The 17,428-nt window shown below is 48.2% G+C and overlaps 1 protein-coding gene across 1 annotated transcript; it reads left to right on the forward strand.

Moving 5' to 3' along the window:
* The first annotated feature begins 9,960 nt into the window (after positions 1-9,960).
* On the forward strand, positions 9,961-15,759 carry LOC141074366 (transcription factor 23-like). Its single transcript, XM_073562018.1, has 3 exons — positions 9,961-10,320; positions 10,414-10,692; positions 13,225-15,759. The coding sequence occupies exons 1-3, from the start codon at positions 10,126-10,128 to the stop codon at positions 13,303-13,305; spliced, it is 555 nt and encodes a 184-aa protein (XP_073418119.1). The 5' UTR covers positions 9,961-10,125; the 3' UTR covers positions 13,306-15,759.
* The last annotated feature ends 1,669 nt before the right edge of the window (positions 15,760-17,428 follow it).

Below are 17,428 nucleotides of genomic sequence, written 5' to 3' on the forward strand. Positions count from 1 at the left end.
GCTGGTAACCTTTTTTTTCCTCTCTCTAAGCTTTGTGCTTAGAGATAGTTTTTGCCCCCGGTGGCCAGTATGGTCATTGCACTGGTATTTTTAGAGATAGTTTTGCCCCCAGTGGTGGTTAGTGTAAATGCACGGGAATCACTAATAGGTGTGTTTACTCAATAAAGGTGTGTCAGTGCTGCTCACTGATGTTGGTGATATTGTTGGTCTTTTCCAACCATGCTGGGTGAAGGAAGGATCTCAGTGAGAGTCCTGGTGTCAGCTATGGTGTCAGCGAGGAGTGCTTGCCAAGCATGATGGAGTGGCAGCTATGTTGTCAGCGAGGAGTGCTTGCCAAGCATGATGGAATGGCAGCTATGGTGTCAGCAAGGAGACCTTGCAAAGCATGGTTGAGTGGCAGCTGGGGTGTAAGCGAGGAGGTCTTTCAAAGCATGGTGGAGTGGCGGCTATGGTGTCAGCGAGGAGGTCTTGGAAAGCATGGTGGAGTGGCAGCTATAGTGAAGAGCTGCACTCGGATGCTGGACTCTGTTACTGAAAGCTGCACTCAGGTGCGGGACTCAGTTGCTGAAAGCTGCACGCAGGTGTTGGATCCGGTGGGAGGAAGATTGCACTCAGGTGTTGGACTCTGTTGCCTGGAGCAAGTGCATCAGAGCAAAGCTAAGTGTTTCTCGGTTTGTCACTTTTCTCATGTTGGTGTTAGTACAGCGGTGGGGCCAGTGCCTGCACCACCCAGCTCCCTAGTAAGGAATAGGTGTAGGGTGTGCTAGGGTGACTGGTATCCTGGTCGGCGACAGGTGAGGAGCCTGTATAGGGAACGTTAGGAGTGTTAGGGACACTGACTCAGGGGAGTGCAGGAGGTCTCCACATCCCCTGTTCCCTATCGCAGGGCCCACCGTTGTAAATGTTTCCCTATCCCCTGTGTCTTGTTGTATTAGTTACCGGCCTGCTGGCAGCGTCACACTGGACAATTACACGTGCCGTACCCTGTTGTATTAGTTACCGGCCTGCTGGCCGTGTCACACAGGACGGGGCACGTGACCGTTTGCTACAAACCCATGCTGACTCTGGTTAATCACTTAATTCTTATCCAAGTACTTACATACATGCTGTTTAATAATTTTTTCACAGATCTTTCCTAGTAGAGAAGTAAGGCTCACTGGGCTGTAATTTCCTGGCTTTGTCTTCTTTCCCTTTTTGAAGATAGGAACAACATTTGCTCTTCTCCAATCTTCTGAGACTTCTCTTCTCCTCTAGGATTTTTCAAAGATTCTAGCTAGCGGTTCTGCAGTTTCCTCTGCCGACTCTTTCAGATGTAATTCATCTGGACCAGGAGATGTAAATTCATGTGAATTAGCTCAGTGTTCCCTCACCATCTCTCTGTTTATGGATAGTGTGGATTCTTTCATTCCTTCGATGGCCCCATGAAGATCAGTTGATGTTGCATTTGCTTTAATACAGAGAATACAGATACAAAATAGGAATTTAAAAGTTCACCCTTCTCAGCATCATTATTGACCACTTCAACCTTTTCATCCTGTAAAAATCCTATTTTACCCCTAACATAGTACTCCTGTGTTGCCTCCACTTCTCTTCCTCAGTCTTTTTGTATCTTCCAATCTGTTCTACAGACAGAAATCATACAAAGAATTGATTCTCTGCATCAAGCAACAAATAGTACGGGTGATCGCTGACCACACACTACTGCTGGGCACATTGGGGCAGCACTACTTTGGGTTAAAATAGCGCAAGCTATTGGTGAACGTCCTAAATCTGATTGTGCAAATTTTTTAAAAAGAAAAATACTCGGAAGAACAAACATCTATTGCTTCATCACCCCGTTAGTATGGTTGGGGACCCCAAAAGGCAATGTGACATGCAACAGAGCAGCAGCAGGAAGTGGATGTGAAAGGGGACGCCGAGTTATCGCCGACACAGGAAGGCGACCTCGGTCATGCTGGTGAGCATGGCCAGCTGCTCACTCAGTACCTTGTGGTTGACAGTTGTATTTTTAGCATTAAACAAAGCGATGACCAATGGATGATGACCACACTTTTGGATCCACGCTATTAAAACAAAATGGGAGAAATTTTTTTTACGGTTTGCAAAATTAATGTTATACTAAGATAAGCTGTGATACCTGCTCTGCAAAGTTTCCACCGAGCGGACACCCGCTTATCTAATGTCTAATGCAGTGCATGAGTCGCACCATCTGACCAGCCAGATTCAGTCATAGCTGGACTGTGCGCGCTCGCCGGCAGATACCCTCAGCTCTGATTTAATGGACCCTGGCAAGGTCAGCAGATTGGACCAGGCTATGGGCATGCTGTCCTGCCACTATTCAGTCTCGTTGTCCAAAATTTGTCAAAATGAATCAGGCATAGATCAGTGAGGACTGGCATGCACCTGTAGCTAATGCCAATGATAAGATTGGTCCTAGCATCTGCCGATCCATTGTTTCTGTTACTTACCTGTCCCAGCTACAGCCTCGGCCTTTGCTTTCATCACCTAAGGCAAGCACTTTTGTGCTAATTCTTGATAGGTTACTTTGGAAACCAGGAAAGCACCTCTGAAGGCATCATCCAAGGCCGGCTCAGGCAGCTGCGCGCCATCTGAGTATTCAGGTAGTAGTGCACACTGCAACCCTGAATCAAGCAACACTTTCCACTTGGCTCTGCTTCACTCAGGTCTCCGATTACCTGTTTGGTTGCTCCAGAATGCTATCGAGCAACCAGTTACTATTACCAGCTCAGTCCTGCAGTGGTTCCGTCACCCTCAACTCTGCTGAACCAAGATGCCTGATAACAATCTCATCTCTGCTATACCTGTGCACTCCTGAAACAAGATACCAGATTGCCAGGGTTGAGGTTTCAGTCTGCTACTGCCCTCCTGCAACAAGGCACCAGATAGAATACACATGCCTGATGTTCTTGCTGCATCTATTGTTTCCAGCTCCCCTTCTCCACCAGCCATCCTACATATCCAGCTATAATAACCCTCCCTGTTCCATGCGCCATCCAGCTAGTTGGGCTCTGTTGCATCACCTTTGGCCCATGCTGTTCACCCCAACATAACACTTACAGAATTCACCTCACCAAGTGCTGGTGCCAGTGCTGGCCCTACTCAGCCGGACATCTGCCTGTCCATCATGTTCTATACTGACCTGTTTCTGATACTACGACTGCCGATACTGATAGGCAGCCACGTCTCCTACATGGCCATTATGTTCTATATCTATACTGTACTGCTCCTGCTGCCAGTGCTGGCCCTACACAACCGGACATCTCCGGCCCATCATATTCTATACTGAGCTGTTGCTGCCACGGCCGATAGAATAGCCATATCTTCTGCCTCTCCAGCAGAACAGACAGGACGATAACCACATTGGTGTCACACAGGTCTTCTAGAGGCAGATAAAGTGACAAATGAGCTGGCATTTTCTAGATACTTAGCAGGAAATGAGAACATCTCAGGGTTTTGTTATTGTTACTGGATTTTCTTGGCTCTTTTCACTCTTTGGCCACATTAAAGCGTCTTGTTTGAGATTCTTTGAATACCCATTCTGCGGCTGTGCCTTCATCCTGATATAATCCGGCTAGAGAATGCACGGTCTGAAGCAAGAGATTCCCACAATCTACCCAGGAATCACAACATGATTGCCATATCCACGGCTCATGTCTGTGTCATGTTAGAGGAGGACTGACTATATAAAATGGGGACAGTGATTCCACAGGTATGTTCTTCCCATCTTGACTCATCTCCAACATCAGTGCCGACCTCAACCCCCTCCAAGACCTCATTGTGTGCCCGGGCTCATCACCAGCTTCAGTGCCCCATCTCAACTCCATCCAACATCAGACCATGAGCCTGAGCTTGGCACTACCATCAGTGTCAGCCTCAACTCCTGCCAACACTTGTGTGCCGAACTCAGCTCCGTCCAACATCTAATTGCGTGCCCAATCTCAACGCCATCCAACATCAGGCCATGAGTCCGGGCTCATTACTAACATCAGTGTTGGCCTCAACTCCTGCCAACACCTGTGTGCCGAACTCAACTCCCTCCAACACCTAATTGTGTGCCGGGTTCATGACCAACATCAGAGCCGAACTCAACCCCCTCCAACACCTAATTATGTGCCGGGTTCATGACCAACATCAGTGCCGACCTCAACCCCTTCCAATACCTAACTGTGTGCCGGGTTCATGACCAACATCAGTGCCAAACTCAACCCCCTCCAACACCTAATTGTGTGTCTGGTTCATGACCAACATCAGTGCCGAACTCAACCCCCTCCAACACCTAATTGTGTGCCAGGTTCATGACCAAGATCAGTGCCGACCTTAACCCCCCTCCAACACCTAATTGTGTGCTCAAGCTCATCACCAGCTTAAGTGCCCCATCTTAACTCCATCCAACATCACACCATAAGTCCGGCTCATTACTAACATCAGTATCCACCTCGACTCCTGCCAACATCTGTGTGCTGATCTCAACCCCCTCCAACACCTAATTAGGTGCCCAATCTCAACTCCATCCAACATCAGGCCATGAGCCAAGGCTTGGCACTAACACCAGTGTCGGCCTCAACTCTCTCTGTAACACCTAAATGTGTGCCCAGGCAAACCAATAAAATTAGTGATCAGCCTTTACCCCCTCAGACTCCTGTGTGCCCAGGCTAATCATCACAAACATCAGTGCCTGACCTCAAATCCTCCAACACCTGACTCTGTGCAGCCTTCATCACCAACATCAATAACCGACGTCCAACACCTGCATTACATCTGTGTTCCTGGGCTCATCACCAGCAGTGACCGACCTCAACTTTTTCCAACACTAGACCATGCGCCTGGGCTCATCACTAGCATTAGTGTCAGCCCCAACTCTTTCCAACACCTAAGCATGTTCTTAGGCTCATTACCAAGATCAGTGACAACCTCAACTCCCTCCAACACCTGTGTGCCCAATCTCATTACTCTCCAACATGTGTGTGCTCCATCACATCCCTCTCCAACACCTGTGTGCCCAATCTCATCACTCTCCAACATTTGTGTGCTCCATCACATCCCTCTCCAACACCAGTGTCTGACCTCAACTTCCTTCAACACCTGTGTTCTGGGCTCATCTCCAGCATCAGTGCCCCATCTCATCCCTCTCCAACACCTGGGTGCCCAGGTTCATCACCAATATCAGTGCAAACCTCAACTCCCTCCAACACCTGACAGTGTGCTGGGCTCATCACCAACATCTCTATCCAACCTGACAGAAAGAAGTGATAAAGGTTCCTACCAAAGCAGAACAGAGACCTGACAGTGCCAGGACAGCAACAGTCACTAATCTGACATATGTGGTCGCTGTCATTTCAACAAACTCTACATAAACAGCACCTGAGAAAATAAGAAACCTTGTAGTAATTCTTATAAGGAAAATCATCTTCTTTCTCCACATATGAGCCACATCTCCTTAACCTGATGAATTTATCAGTCACTTTGAAATATTACTAAACTTCACATTTATAAAAACAAGGGAGCTGATATCAGCTGCCCACTGAAGTCAATGGAGAGGGAAGAGGCAAATGGAGTGAGGGGCAGAGAGACACAGAAACTCACAGATCAGTCTGCTGCTTTCTAGTGTTTTATTTCTTCCCCAGTGCTCAATTCACAGCCTCACTGCTTAATACTGTGGTATAATATGCTCCCTGCTGCTGCTTAACAGTAAGAGTTTTATCTCAATCTGGAATTATAAATACAGTGTTCCATGCTGCGGATTTTTGTATTTTAATTAATGCGGTCTTTTACAAGGATGTCTTTTTTAGGGATAACATCAGAAATATGACAGACATAAGTCCCTGCTATAGATGCTTCACTAACATGATTACTATGCTTCATTGTTGCTATCAATCTGACAAGCGATCTGCTTCCTCCTCAGGTATGTCCACTGGCTGCTGCAATACCATAACCCATCTTTCCGGATCCCAATCACCCTGTATCTCTCTATTACTGGCATGTCCACTGGCTGCTTTCTCACCTTATTTCCTTGATTCTAACACACAATTTGGCCTTATCTGTCCATTCAAATCTATCTCCTTGTGTATTTTCTCCACTGACTCCTAATTAATCGTCTCCTGTGTCCAGTCTTCCTGCTGCTCCTCCCTTGAGAACACACCTGGGCCTTTTCATGTGCTGTTAAGGTACTATAAATTCACACACAGGGCTGTCTAGACCTTGGGCTGTCTTTTACAAGGTATCTTTTTTAAGGATAACATCAGAAATATGCCAGAAATGAGCCAGAAGTGACCAGAAGGTACAACTACCCGCTGTGTTTACATGTACTAAATTTCTTTTGCCGTCAAACTTACTCTAACCATGCTGACATACGCACTAACAGTTTTGGAACCATAACTCCTCACTCTCCTTCGCTATCCACAAACCCCTGCACTCACTAACCAAATAATAATCATGCCTTCCCTCTTGCCTCCCCACCTGACCTCCTCTGCTGACCTTCTCCTTGACTTCAGAGCTCTCCTAATAAAATACAAAACAAGCCGCCCACCCTCCTTCTCCCATATGCTCTGCCTATCTCTGCTTTTCCTCACTGCTGGCGACATATCTCCCAACCCTGGACCCCCACAGCTCATACCTCCCATTATTACCCCCTTCTATCGCTCCCAACCCAATACAAACACCAGAAATCTTTCCCACCTCAAATCCGTGCCCTTGACAACCACCGCCATGCTCCCACTCTCTGGATCACTCTGGAATACCTGCTCCATCCGCAATAAACTCGATGTTATCCACGACCTCTTTACGTCTCGTAATTTCTCCTTCCTTGGCCTCATCGAAACATGGCTGACACCCTCCGACACCGCCTCCCCTGCTGTGCTCTGTTACGGCGGCCTCCACTTCACCCACACTCCTCGCCCTGGCATCAGAAATGCTGGTGGAGTGGGCCTTCTCCTTTCTTCCAACTGCACCTTCAACCCAATCCCACCTCTTCCCTCTTTAATCCTCCCCTCTTTTGAAGTCCACTCTGTCCGCATCTACTCCCCCTCCAACCTACAAGTGGCTGTCATATACCGACCTCTGGGCCCGACCACTGCCTTTATTGACTTTCCCACCATCATCATGGGCAACTTTAACATCCCCATTGACACCCACCAGTCAGAAACCTTCAAACTCCTGTCCCTTACTTCATCCTTTGGACTTACCCAGTGGTCCTCCTCAGCCACCCACACAGATGGACACACATTAGACCTGGTTTTCACCCGTCTCTGCTCCCTAACTTCACAACCTCACTTCTCCCTCTATCTGACCATCATCTACTCACTTTCTCATCACTGTCCTCCGTCCTCACCTGTCACCCAAGTCCAGCAACATGTCATCCCTGCAGAAACCTCGCACATCTAGACACTCGCACACTCTCTGACTCTATTCTCGCTCTACCCTCGCCTACTGTATTATCACCCATCCCTTGAAGATTGTGAGCCCTCGCGGGCAGGGTCCTCTCTCCTCCTGTACCAGTTATGACTTGTATTGTTTAAGATTATTGTACTTGTTTTTATGTATACCGCTCCTCACATGTAAAGCGCCATGGAATAAATGGCGCTAGAACAATAAATAATAATAATATTCTACCACTGTCCTCCATAACTTCACTCCACGACACTGCCACTAGTTTCTACAATGCCACCCTTGCATCAACCATCGACTCGGTTGCCCCTGTCATACATAACAGAGTGCAATGAATCAAAAGACAACCCTGGCACAATAACATCACTAAAAAGCTTCAGCAAGCATCCAGAATTGCAGAACGGCGCTGGAAGAAAACACATTCGCAAGACGACTTCAATGCACTCAAACAAGCAACATTTGCATTCAAATCTGCCCTCACCTCTGCTAAACAGGCCTACTTTACATCCCTTTTATCTTCCTTATCCCACAACCCTGAACAGTTGTTCAATACTTTTAACTCCCTCCTCTGCCCACCACTGCCCCCTCCTACTTCCCTAATCTTTGCCGAGGATCTTGCCGCACACTTCAAAAACAAGATAGACCAAACACGGGAAGTCTGTTTTGCTCAACCACCACAACCCCTTTGCACGCCAGACCAATGCCCAAACCCCATAACCTCCTTATCTAACATTACTGAAGGGGAGCTTGCTCATCTTCTCTCCAAATCATACCTCACCACTTGTGCACGAGGCTCTGTTCTAGGACCCATACTGTTATTCTATACACTTGGCCTGGGGCAACTAATAAAATCCCATGGATTCCAGTACCACCTTTATGCCGTTGATACACGGATCTACCTCTCTGGCCCAGACGTCACCTCTCTGCTGTCCAGAATCCCGGAGTGTCTATCAGCCATATCCTCCTTCTTCTCCTCCCGCTTCCTCAAACTCAATGTGGACAAATCTGAACTCATCTTTCCCCCATCTCACAGATCTTCCTTACCCGACCTATCTATAACAATTGACGACATCACGCTTTTCCCAGTACCAGAGGTCCGCTGCCTCGGAGTAACCTTTGACTCTGCCCTGTCTTTCAAATCACACATCCAAGCTCTCTCTACCTCCTGTCGCCTCCAGCTCAAAAATATTTCCAGAATCCGTCCCTTCCTCAACCCTCATTCTACTAAAATGCTTGTCCATGTCCTTATCTCCCGCCTCGACTATTGCAACATCCTATTCTGTGGCCTCCCTGCTAACACCCTCGCACCTCTCCAGTCCATCCTTAACTCTGCCACCCGACTAATTCATCTCTCTCCTCGCTACTCTGCCGCTTCTCCCCTCTGCAAATCACTTCACTGGCTCCCATTCCCTCAGCGTATCCAATTCAAATTACTAATACTGACCTACAAGGCCATCTATAACCTGTCTCCTCCACATATCTCTGAACTAATCTCCAGATACCTTCCCTCACGTAATCTGCGGTCATCCCAAGACCTCCTTCTCTCCTCCACACTTATTCGCTCCTCACCCAACCGCCTCCAGGACTTCTCCCGAATAGCCCCCATCCTCTGGAATTCTTTGCCCCAACACGTCCGACTATCAACCACGATCGGATCCTTCAGACGGAACCTGAAAACCCATCTCTTCAGGAAAGCTTACAGCTTGCAATGATCCCCGCTGCCTCCTCACCACTACTGGAGCTACTGCCTCACCATCACTGGAGCTGCTGCAACCCCCCAACCTACTGTCTCCTTCCCCACCATCCTGTAGAAAGCTTGAAAGGGCAGGGTCTTCTCCCCTCTACATCAGTCTGTGATTGTTAGTTTGTTTATTGTAAGTGATATCTGTAATTTGTATGTAACCCCTTCTCATGTGCAGCACCATGGAACCAATGGCGCTATATAAATAATAATAAAATGCTGTATAAAGTCCTCCATACTACTATTTTCCAGAAAATGTTCATCTCAACCCACAGCTGAATTCACAGCTACACTGCTGTATAATGTCTTCCATGCTTCTGTAGTTTTCAAGTGTTTTATCTCACCCGAGCTGAATTCATAGCTACACTGCTTAGTACAGCTGTTGTAATCTTCTCCATGCTGCTGCTGATACTGAATATATACTAGAGTCAGGAAAGAAGGAATCCCTTATTCTGTTTGTGCTGTGTATGGGAGAGTTCATAGCAGCCAGTCTCAACCCATTAGCTCAGAGACAACTGAAAACTGGAGATAGAGCTTGCAGAGGGGAATATGGATGAAAATACAGAATACAAGTCATATAATGGCCAGAAGTAACATAGCAGCCATTTCTGAAAAGGTTTCCTGATGTATGAGGTACGCTTTAAGAGCAGTTGTGCCACTCTCCTAATATACGATACACTTTATTGATCCCGAGGGAAATTATTATGGACCGCACGTCATAGTGGACACTGTTACTTGGAGTCCAGCTTTCCTGTGAGCGTTGGAGAACATCATGAGGTGGATACTTAGATAAGTCCAAAATCCAAACAAAAATTCACTCCCCTCATTACACGTCTGGTGCAGATAATGAGCCGAGTATTACACTGTGATCCCCTCATTATCTGCTTCGCTCGGGGGATGCAGAGTCTCATCCACATCAACCCCCCCAGATTCCTCTCATTTCATCAGAAGGAAACTCTTGGCAGAGTGAATGGAGGACGATGAAACTTCAGTTCTTGCTCAGTGGGGACATGGAGCGGACGGAACCAGGAGACGTGGCCCCAACCGGGTGGCGTGTCCGTATCTCGGGACCGGTCACCGCTTCAGAAGGTAGAGCTAAGGAAGAGGTGATGCAGGGAGGAGAAGAGCAGCTGCCCACTATGTGGAAGAGCAGTAGCCGGAGGGGCATCAAGGCTGTGAGTAGGTTCTCCATATTAGATGACCTTGTCTGATCATACAGTATATGCGCTCTCATTTCAGATCTCCATGATCCTATTTGTCTTTTCAAGGTTCCAAATGTCAACAGAACCAACAAATTAATCCAAGGAAAACAGGCCCCAGAGAACAATGCTCGAGAGAGGAACCGTGTCCGGACCCTAAGACAAGCCTTCCTGTCCCTACAGGCAGCGCTGCCCTCCGTTCCCCCTGGCACCAAATTATCCAAGTTAGATGTCCTTGTTCTGGCCACCAGCTACATCGCCCACCTCACCCAAACCCTGCACCAAGAGAGATCGCCACCTGTGGGCCATCAGACTGGCAGAGGCCCGGGGTACCTGCACCCTATGAAGGTACTTGGTATCGGGGGGGGCTCGGCCTGGGGGCCTGTATGAAATGGAATATTTTATATGTTCTTTAACTTTTTATTATATTAGACTGGCAGATTAAAGAGACGATGGTGGCTGACACGTGGTGTACCACGGTGCATCGGCTGACACGTAGTGTACCACGGTGCATCGGCTCACACGTGCTGCATTACGGTGTATAGGCTGACACGTGGTGTACCACGGTGTATCGGTGGACATGTGGTGTATTGGTGGATACATGGTGCCCAATCTCCAGCATCGTCTGTTCGATCACACCCACCTGCAGCTTTTCAGAGATAAAACATACTGTTAAGAGCAAGGTGCACAGGTGACTGGTCCTACAGACGGTTCCCCGGGGGCTACTCCCCGGCCGCTGACAGTGATAAGTCTCTTCCTATACGAACACGCAGGCAGGCGCTTGCCAGTCACTGTCAGTGGCCAGGGAGAAGACACCGAGGATCACCGGTACGACTAGTCACCTGCTCATCTCTGTCCACAGCAGCCATTAAAAGCATTTTCTTCTGTGAAATGCCGCTGTGTCTCCGACAATCATATATGGCTGTGATCGTACAGACAGTTGCTAATGCACGCTGCGCACGGTTTGGGAAGAATGTTGCATCAGCTGACAGGTTCCCTTCAGCCAGGGAACCCATACTGACCACAGAATAGAGCCCTGCACCCATGCCCATTCCCATCCTGGGCTGAGGTCCAACACACCCAAAAATTAAAATTATGCATGTACTAGTCATCTGCATTGTGGTGAGAATGAAAAGTGCAAGTCTCCCTAACCTGCCTGCAGTGAAGACACCACACTCACAGGAACAGTCAGCAGAGTCACCTCATTATCATTAGAGGGCAGGGTCAGCTGAGTCATCTCATTATCATTAGAGGGCGGGGTCAGCAGAGTCATCTCATCATTAGAGGGCAGGATCAGCAGTCATCTCATCAGTAGAGTGCGGAGTCATCTCATCATTAGAGGGCGGGTCAGCACAATCATCTCGTCATTAGAGAGAAGGGTCATCATTCATCTCACTCATAAGAGGGCAGGGTCAGCACAGTAATTCCATTATCAATAGAGAGCGTGTTATCTCATCATTATAGGGCGGGGTCAGCAGTCATCTCAGAGGGCGGGGTCAGCAGAGTAATTTAATTATCAATAGGTCGGGGTCAGCAATCATCTCATTATCAGAGTGTGGGGTCAGCAGAGTCATCTCATCATTAGAGGGCGGGATCAGTCATCTCATCATTAGAGGGTGGGATCAGCAGAGTAATTTCATTATCATTAGAGGGCGTTGTCAGCAGTCATCTCATTGTTAAAGGGCAGGTGAGTAGAGTAATCTCATCATTAGAGGGAGGGGTCATCATTCATCTCACTTTCATTAGAGGGCAGGGTCAGCAAAGTAATTTTATTATCAATAGAGGGCGTGTAATTAGACGGTAGGGTCAGCAGCCATCTCATCATTAGAGGGTGGAGTCAGAGTAATTTCATTATCAATAGAGGGCGGGGTCAGCAGTTCTCATCATTACAGGGCATGGTCAGCAAAGTCATGTTATCACTGGAGGGCAGGGTGAGCAGAGACATCTCATTATAGGGCTGGTTCAGCAAAATCATCTTATCAATAGACGGTGGGGTCAGCAGTCATCTTATTATCATTAGAGGGCAGGGTCAGCAGAGTAATTTCATTATCCATAGAGGACGGGATCTCCAGAGTTAGCTCATCCTTGAAGGGCAGGATAAGCAGTCATCTCATGATCTTTAGAAGGCAGGATCAGCAGAGTCATCTCATCATCATTAGAGGGTGGGGTGAGCAGTCATCTCATTAGCCTTAAAGGGCAGGGTCAGCAGAGTCATATCAGAGGGCAGGGTCAGCAGAGTCAGCTCATCATTACAGCGTGGGGTCAGCAGTCATCTCATTCTTAGAGGGCAGGGTCAGCAGAGTAATCTCATTATCATTAGAGGGCAAGGTTAGCAGAGTAATCTCATTATCATTAGAGGGCACAGTTAGCAGAGTAATCTCATTATCATTAGAGGGTACGGTTAGCAGAGTAATTTCATTATCATTAGAGGGCGCGGTTAGCAGAGTAATTTCATTATCATTAGAGGGCGCGGTTAGCAGAGTAATTTCATTATCATTAGAGGGCGCGGTTAGCAGAGTAATCTCATTATCATTAGAGGGCACGGTTAGCAGAGTAATTTCATTATCATTAGAGGGTGGGGTCAGAAGAGTATTCTCATTAGTGGGTAGGGACAATAGTCATCTTATGATTGTTAGCAGGCAGGGACGATAGTCATCTCATCAGAGGGCAGGGTAAGCAGTCATCTCACTATCATTAGCGTCATCTCATTATTGCTGGAGAGGTCTAGAAGGCAGAGTGATATTCTACGCAGAGATAGAGTCTGTATTCATCTGACATCTATAGACTACAGCAAGTAAAGGTCTCTGTGTAATTCTTGTGATAGTCACTAGTAGGTTTATTATCCCAAGATCTTCATACTTGTCCCCTTCTGTCCCCTAGAAGTGGCCGATGAGGTCTCGGCTGTACGCTGAAGCCCTGGAGTATGAGGCGTGCGGCAGATCTGCAACCATTGAGGACTAAAGAGACAGCGGAAATCCCTACAGACTGAACTCGAGACATCAGATTGAGTGCCCCCACCTACAAGTCATCCCTGTTACACAGCTTATGGTTGCAGATAAGAGTAACTTGAGCTGTGGCCACAAATGTTACATTAATTATCTTGTTAAGGGGGATTCCTAAGAGATGCCAGAGCACTTTGATTGGGGGAGGTTCTTGGATACCTGTTGACCATAAGATTGAGGGGATGCCAGCTGAATACACTGCATGGTGGCCAGAGCTCGCTGCTTACAGATTTATCCTGGTGACAGAGGGAGCTTGCTACATACAGCCACCACTAGGGGAGCTTGCTACATACAGATTTATACAGTCACCACCACTAGAGGGAGCTCACTACGCACAGATTTATACAGCCACCACTAGGGGGAGCGCACTACATACAGATTTATACAGTCGCCACTAGGGGATCTCGCTACAGATTTATACAGTCGCCACTAGAGGGTGCTCGCTACATACAGATTTATACATTCGCCACTAGGGGATCTCGCTACATACAGATTTATACAGTCGCCACTTGAGGGTGCTCCCTACATACAGATTTATACAGCCACCACTAGGGGGAGCTCACTACATAAAGGTTTATACATCCACCACTAGAGGGAGCTCGCTACATACAGATTTATACAGCCGCCACTAGAGGGTGCTCGCTACATACAGACACCACTAGGGGGAGCTCTCTACATACAGATTTACAGCTGCCACTAGAGGGAGCTCACTGCATACAGATTTATACAGCTACCACTAGGGGGAGCTCACTATATACAGATTTATATATCCAGCACTAGGGGGAGCTCACTACAGATTTATACAGCTGCCACTAGAGGGAGTGCGCTACATCCTGATATATACAGCCGCCACTAGGGGGAGCTTGCTACAGAGTTATACAGCCACCACTAGAGGGAGCTCCCTAAAAACAGATTTATACAGCCGCCACTAGGGGGAGTGCACTGCATCCCGATTTATACAGCCGCCACTAGGGGGAGCTCACTGCATACAGATTTATACAGCCACCACTAGCTTACTGCATATAGATTTATACAGCCACCACTAGAGGGAGCTCACTACATACAGATTTATACAGCCACCACTAGAGGGAGCTCACTATATATAGATTTATACAGCCACCACTAGAGGGAGCTCACTATATATAGATTTATACAGCCACCACTAGAGGGAGCTCACTGCATATAGATTTATACAGTCACCACTAGAGGGAGCTCACTACATACAGATTTATACAGCCACCACTAGAGGGAGCTCACTATATACAGCTGCCACTAGAGGGATCTCACTGCATATAGATTTATACAGCCACCACTAGGGGGAGCTCACTAAATTCAGATTTATATATCCAGCACTAGGGGGAGCTCACTACATACAGATTTATACAGCCCCCACTAGGGGGAGCTCACAACCCACAGAGAAAGGAAATGTCAGTCTATCACACAGCTAATAAATTTACTTTAAGAATAATTTCAAGATATAAAAGTAGTAAGTCAAAAAAAACATAAGGTGAAATTATCCTGCGCCAGTGTCCTGATCTGGGATTGTTTGCTGCACCCCCTAACTCAATGGACACACCATCAGCAGGCACCATGCCACTGTCCGATTTCTTCTGTGTGCAGTGGACGTGACATCCTCAACAATGCGAGAAAACCCTTTAAATTCAAAAATGACAGCAATAAATGGACCAGGAAAAGTTCATCTAAAACCTGGCCACATTTTTTCCTCAACATTCCCTCTCCTCGCACAGAGTTGGATCACATCACAACAGTTTTGTCTTCAACTTTGAGGAATGAAATCAAAAGAAATGAAAAAAGTAAAGCACACCTCTGCGTAGATGGTGGAGGTCAGGGCGAGCGGCCTGCTCTTCACCATCGTCAGAACACAAGAGGCCTCCTGAGGACACATGGCTCCTAGGTGGAGCAAACCGGCTCCTCGGCCTCCAGCGGCGAAACCCCCGACCTGAGTTCCATCATGCTTCACACCCAGAGCTGCGCCCACTTGCTACGGGGCATATATTCTCAATTAACCTGCACTTCTCAGGAAAGCATGATATGCTCTGACAGTGAAACACATTGACCAGAGGATGCAGCTCCGGATGGGACTGGAGACATATGTACGACTTACAAGGATGTCAAGTTCAAGTGTAGACTACTTCACCCCCTTCTCGAAAAGACCAAATTCTATCCAGCGTCACTTTGTGTCAGAGCCTCGATATACCCCGGTGCTTCCGAGATTGTCTTTTCGTGACACGTTGTACTTTATTTTAGTGGTAAATTTACGTTGATATGATTTTCGGTCATTTATGACACTATTGGACGTTTAATGAATTGTGCAATTTTCTAACTTTTGTGCTCTCAAAACGAATAGTCGTACCGCCCCCCATAATAAACCACACTTTCCACGTCTATTTTACATCAGTATCATTACTGAAGTGTGATTTATGTATAAAGGAGTTAGAAATGTGAAGAGTTTACCAATAATATTTCACTTTTTCCAACAAAATTTACAAATCTGAGAATATTTTTTTTTTTAGGGGCCAATTCACTTTTGAAGAGACTTTAAGGGTCCTATGTGTCAGAAAACCCACAAACAGGACCCCAATGTAAAAACCGAACCCCTCCCGGTATTCTAAAACCGAATTCAGGAAGTTTGTTAACCCTTCAGGGGCTTTACATGAATAATAGTAAAATGGAAGAAAAGAATGAAAAATTTAATTTTTTCCCACCCACAAAACTACTGTTTCCCCCCCCACATTTTTCATTTTCACAGAAACATAACAGGGGAGATTGGTCCTCATAAGTAGTTGTGCAACTTCTCCTGTGTACACCGATACCCCTTATGTGGTAGTGTAAGGAAGAAGACCAGGCCGTGGGTACCAACGAGACACCAGGTCCGGAACTGCCGAGGCCATGTCCAGTGTTGCAGGGAGGAAGGAAGTGGGAGATGGAAAGAACCCATGATCCAGGAAGAAGGGGCGCGCTAAGCGAAGAGAGGAGAGAGGGTTTTGCGCGGGAAGAGGCAGAGAGTTCTCGCCGGAGAGACGAGAGAGCAGGGACCTGCTGCGCAGTGGAGAGTTAGACCATGTGTTAGTGAGAGAGAACAAGGGCAGCATACGCCGAGCGGGAGAGTGTTGTGCAGAGCATGCCGAGCGGGAGAGTGTAGTGCAGGACTCCCGACTGCAGAGCACGCCGAGCGGGAGAGTAGTGCGGAGCTCCCGACTGCCGAGTGGGAGAGTGTTGTGTGGAGCTCCCGACTGCAAAGCATGCCGAGCAGGAGAGTAGTGCCGAGCGGGAGAGTAGTGCAGGACTCCCGACTGCAGAGCACGCCGAGTGGGAGAGTGTTGTGCAAGACTCCCAACTGCCGAGCGGGAGAGTGTAGTGCAGGACTCCCAACTGCAGAGCACGCTGAGCGGGAGAGTGTAGTGCAGAGCTCCCGATTGCAGAGCACGCTGAGCGGGAGAGTGTAGTGCAGAGCTCCCGATTGCAGAGCACGCCGAGCGGGAGAGTGTAGTGCAGGACTCCCGACTGCAGAGCACGCCGAGTGGGAGAGTGTAGTGCAGGACTCCCGACTGCAGAGCACGCCGAGCGGGAGTGTTGTGTGGAGCTCCCGACAGCAGAGCACGCCGAGCGGGAGTGTTGTGTGGAGCTCCCGACAGCAGAGCACGCCGAGTGGGAGAGTGTTGTGCGGAGCTCCCGACAGCAGAGCACGCCGAGCGGGAGAGTGTTGTGCGGAGCTCCCGACAGCAGAGCACGCCGAGCGGGAGAGTGTAGTGCAGGACTCCCGACTGCAGTGCACGCTGAGCGGGAGAGTGTAGAGCAGGACTCCCAACTGCCGAGCACGCCGAGCGGGAGTGTTGTGCGGAGCTCCCGACTGCAGAGCACGCCGAGCGGGAGTGTTGTGCGGAGCTCCCGACTGCAGAGCACGCCGAGCGGGAGAGTGTAGTGCAGGACTCCCGACTGCAGAGCACACTGAGCGGGAGAGTGTAGAGCAGGACTCCCAACAGCAGAGCACGCCGAGCGGGAGTGTTGTGCGGAGCTCCCGACAGCAGAGCACGCCGAGCGGGAGTGTTGTGCGGAGCTCC

The sequence above is a fragment of the Dendrobates tinctorius genome, unplaced genomic scaffold, assembly GCF_039654945.1.
Source record: "Dendrobates tinctorius isolate UK_male_01 unplaced genomic scaffold, ASM3965494v1 ptg000332l, whole genome shotgun sequence".
In the NCBI taxonomy this organism is placed as follows: domain Eukaryota; kingdom Metazoa; phylum Chordata; class Amphibia; order Anura; family Dendrobatidae; genus Dendrobates; species Dendrobates tinctorius.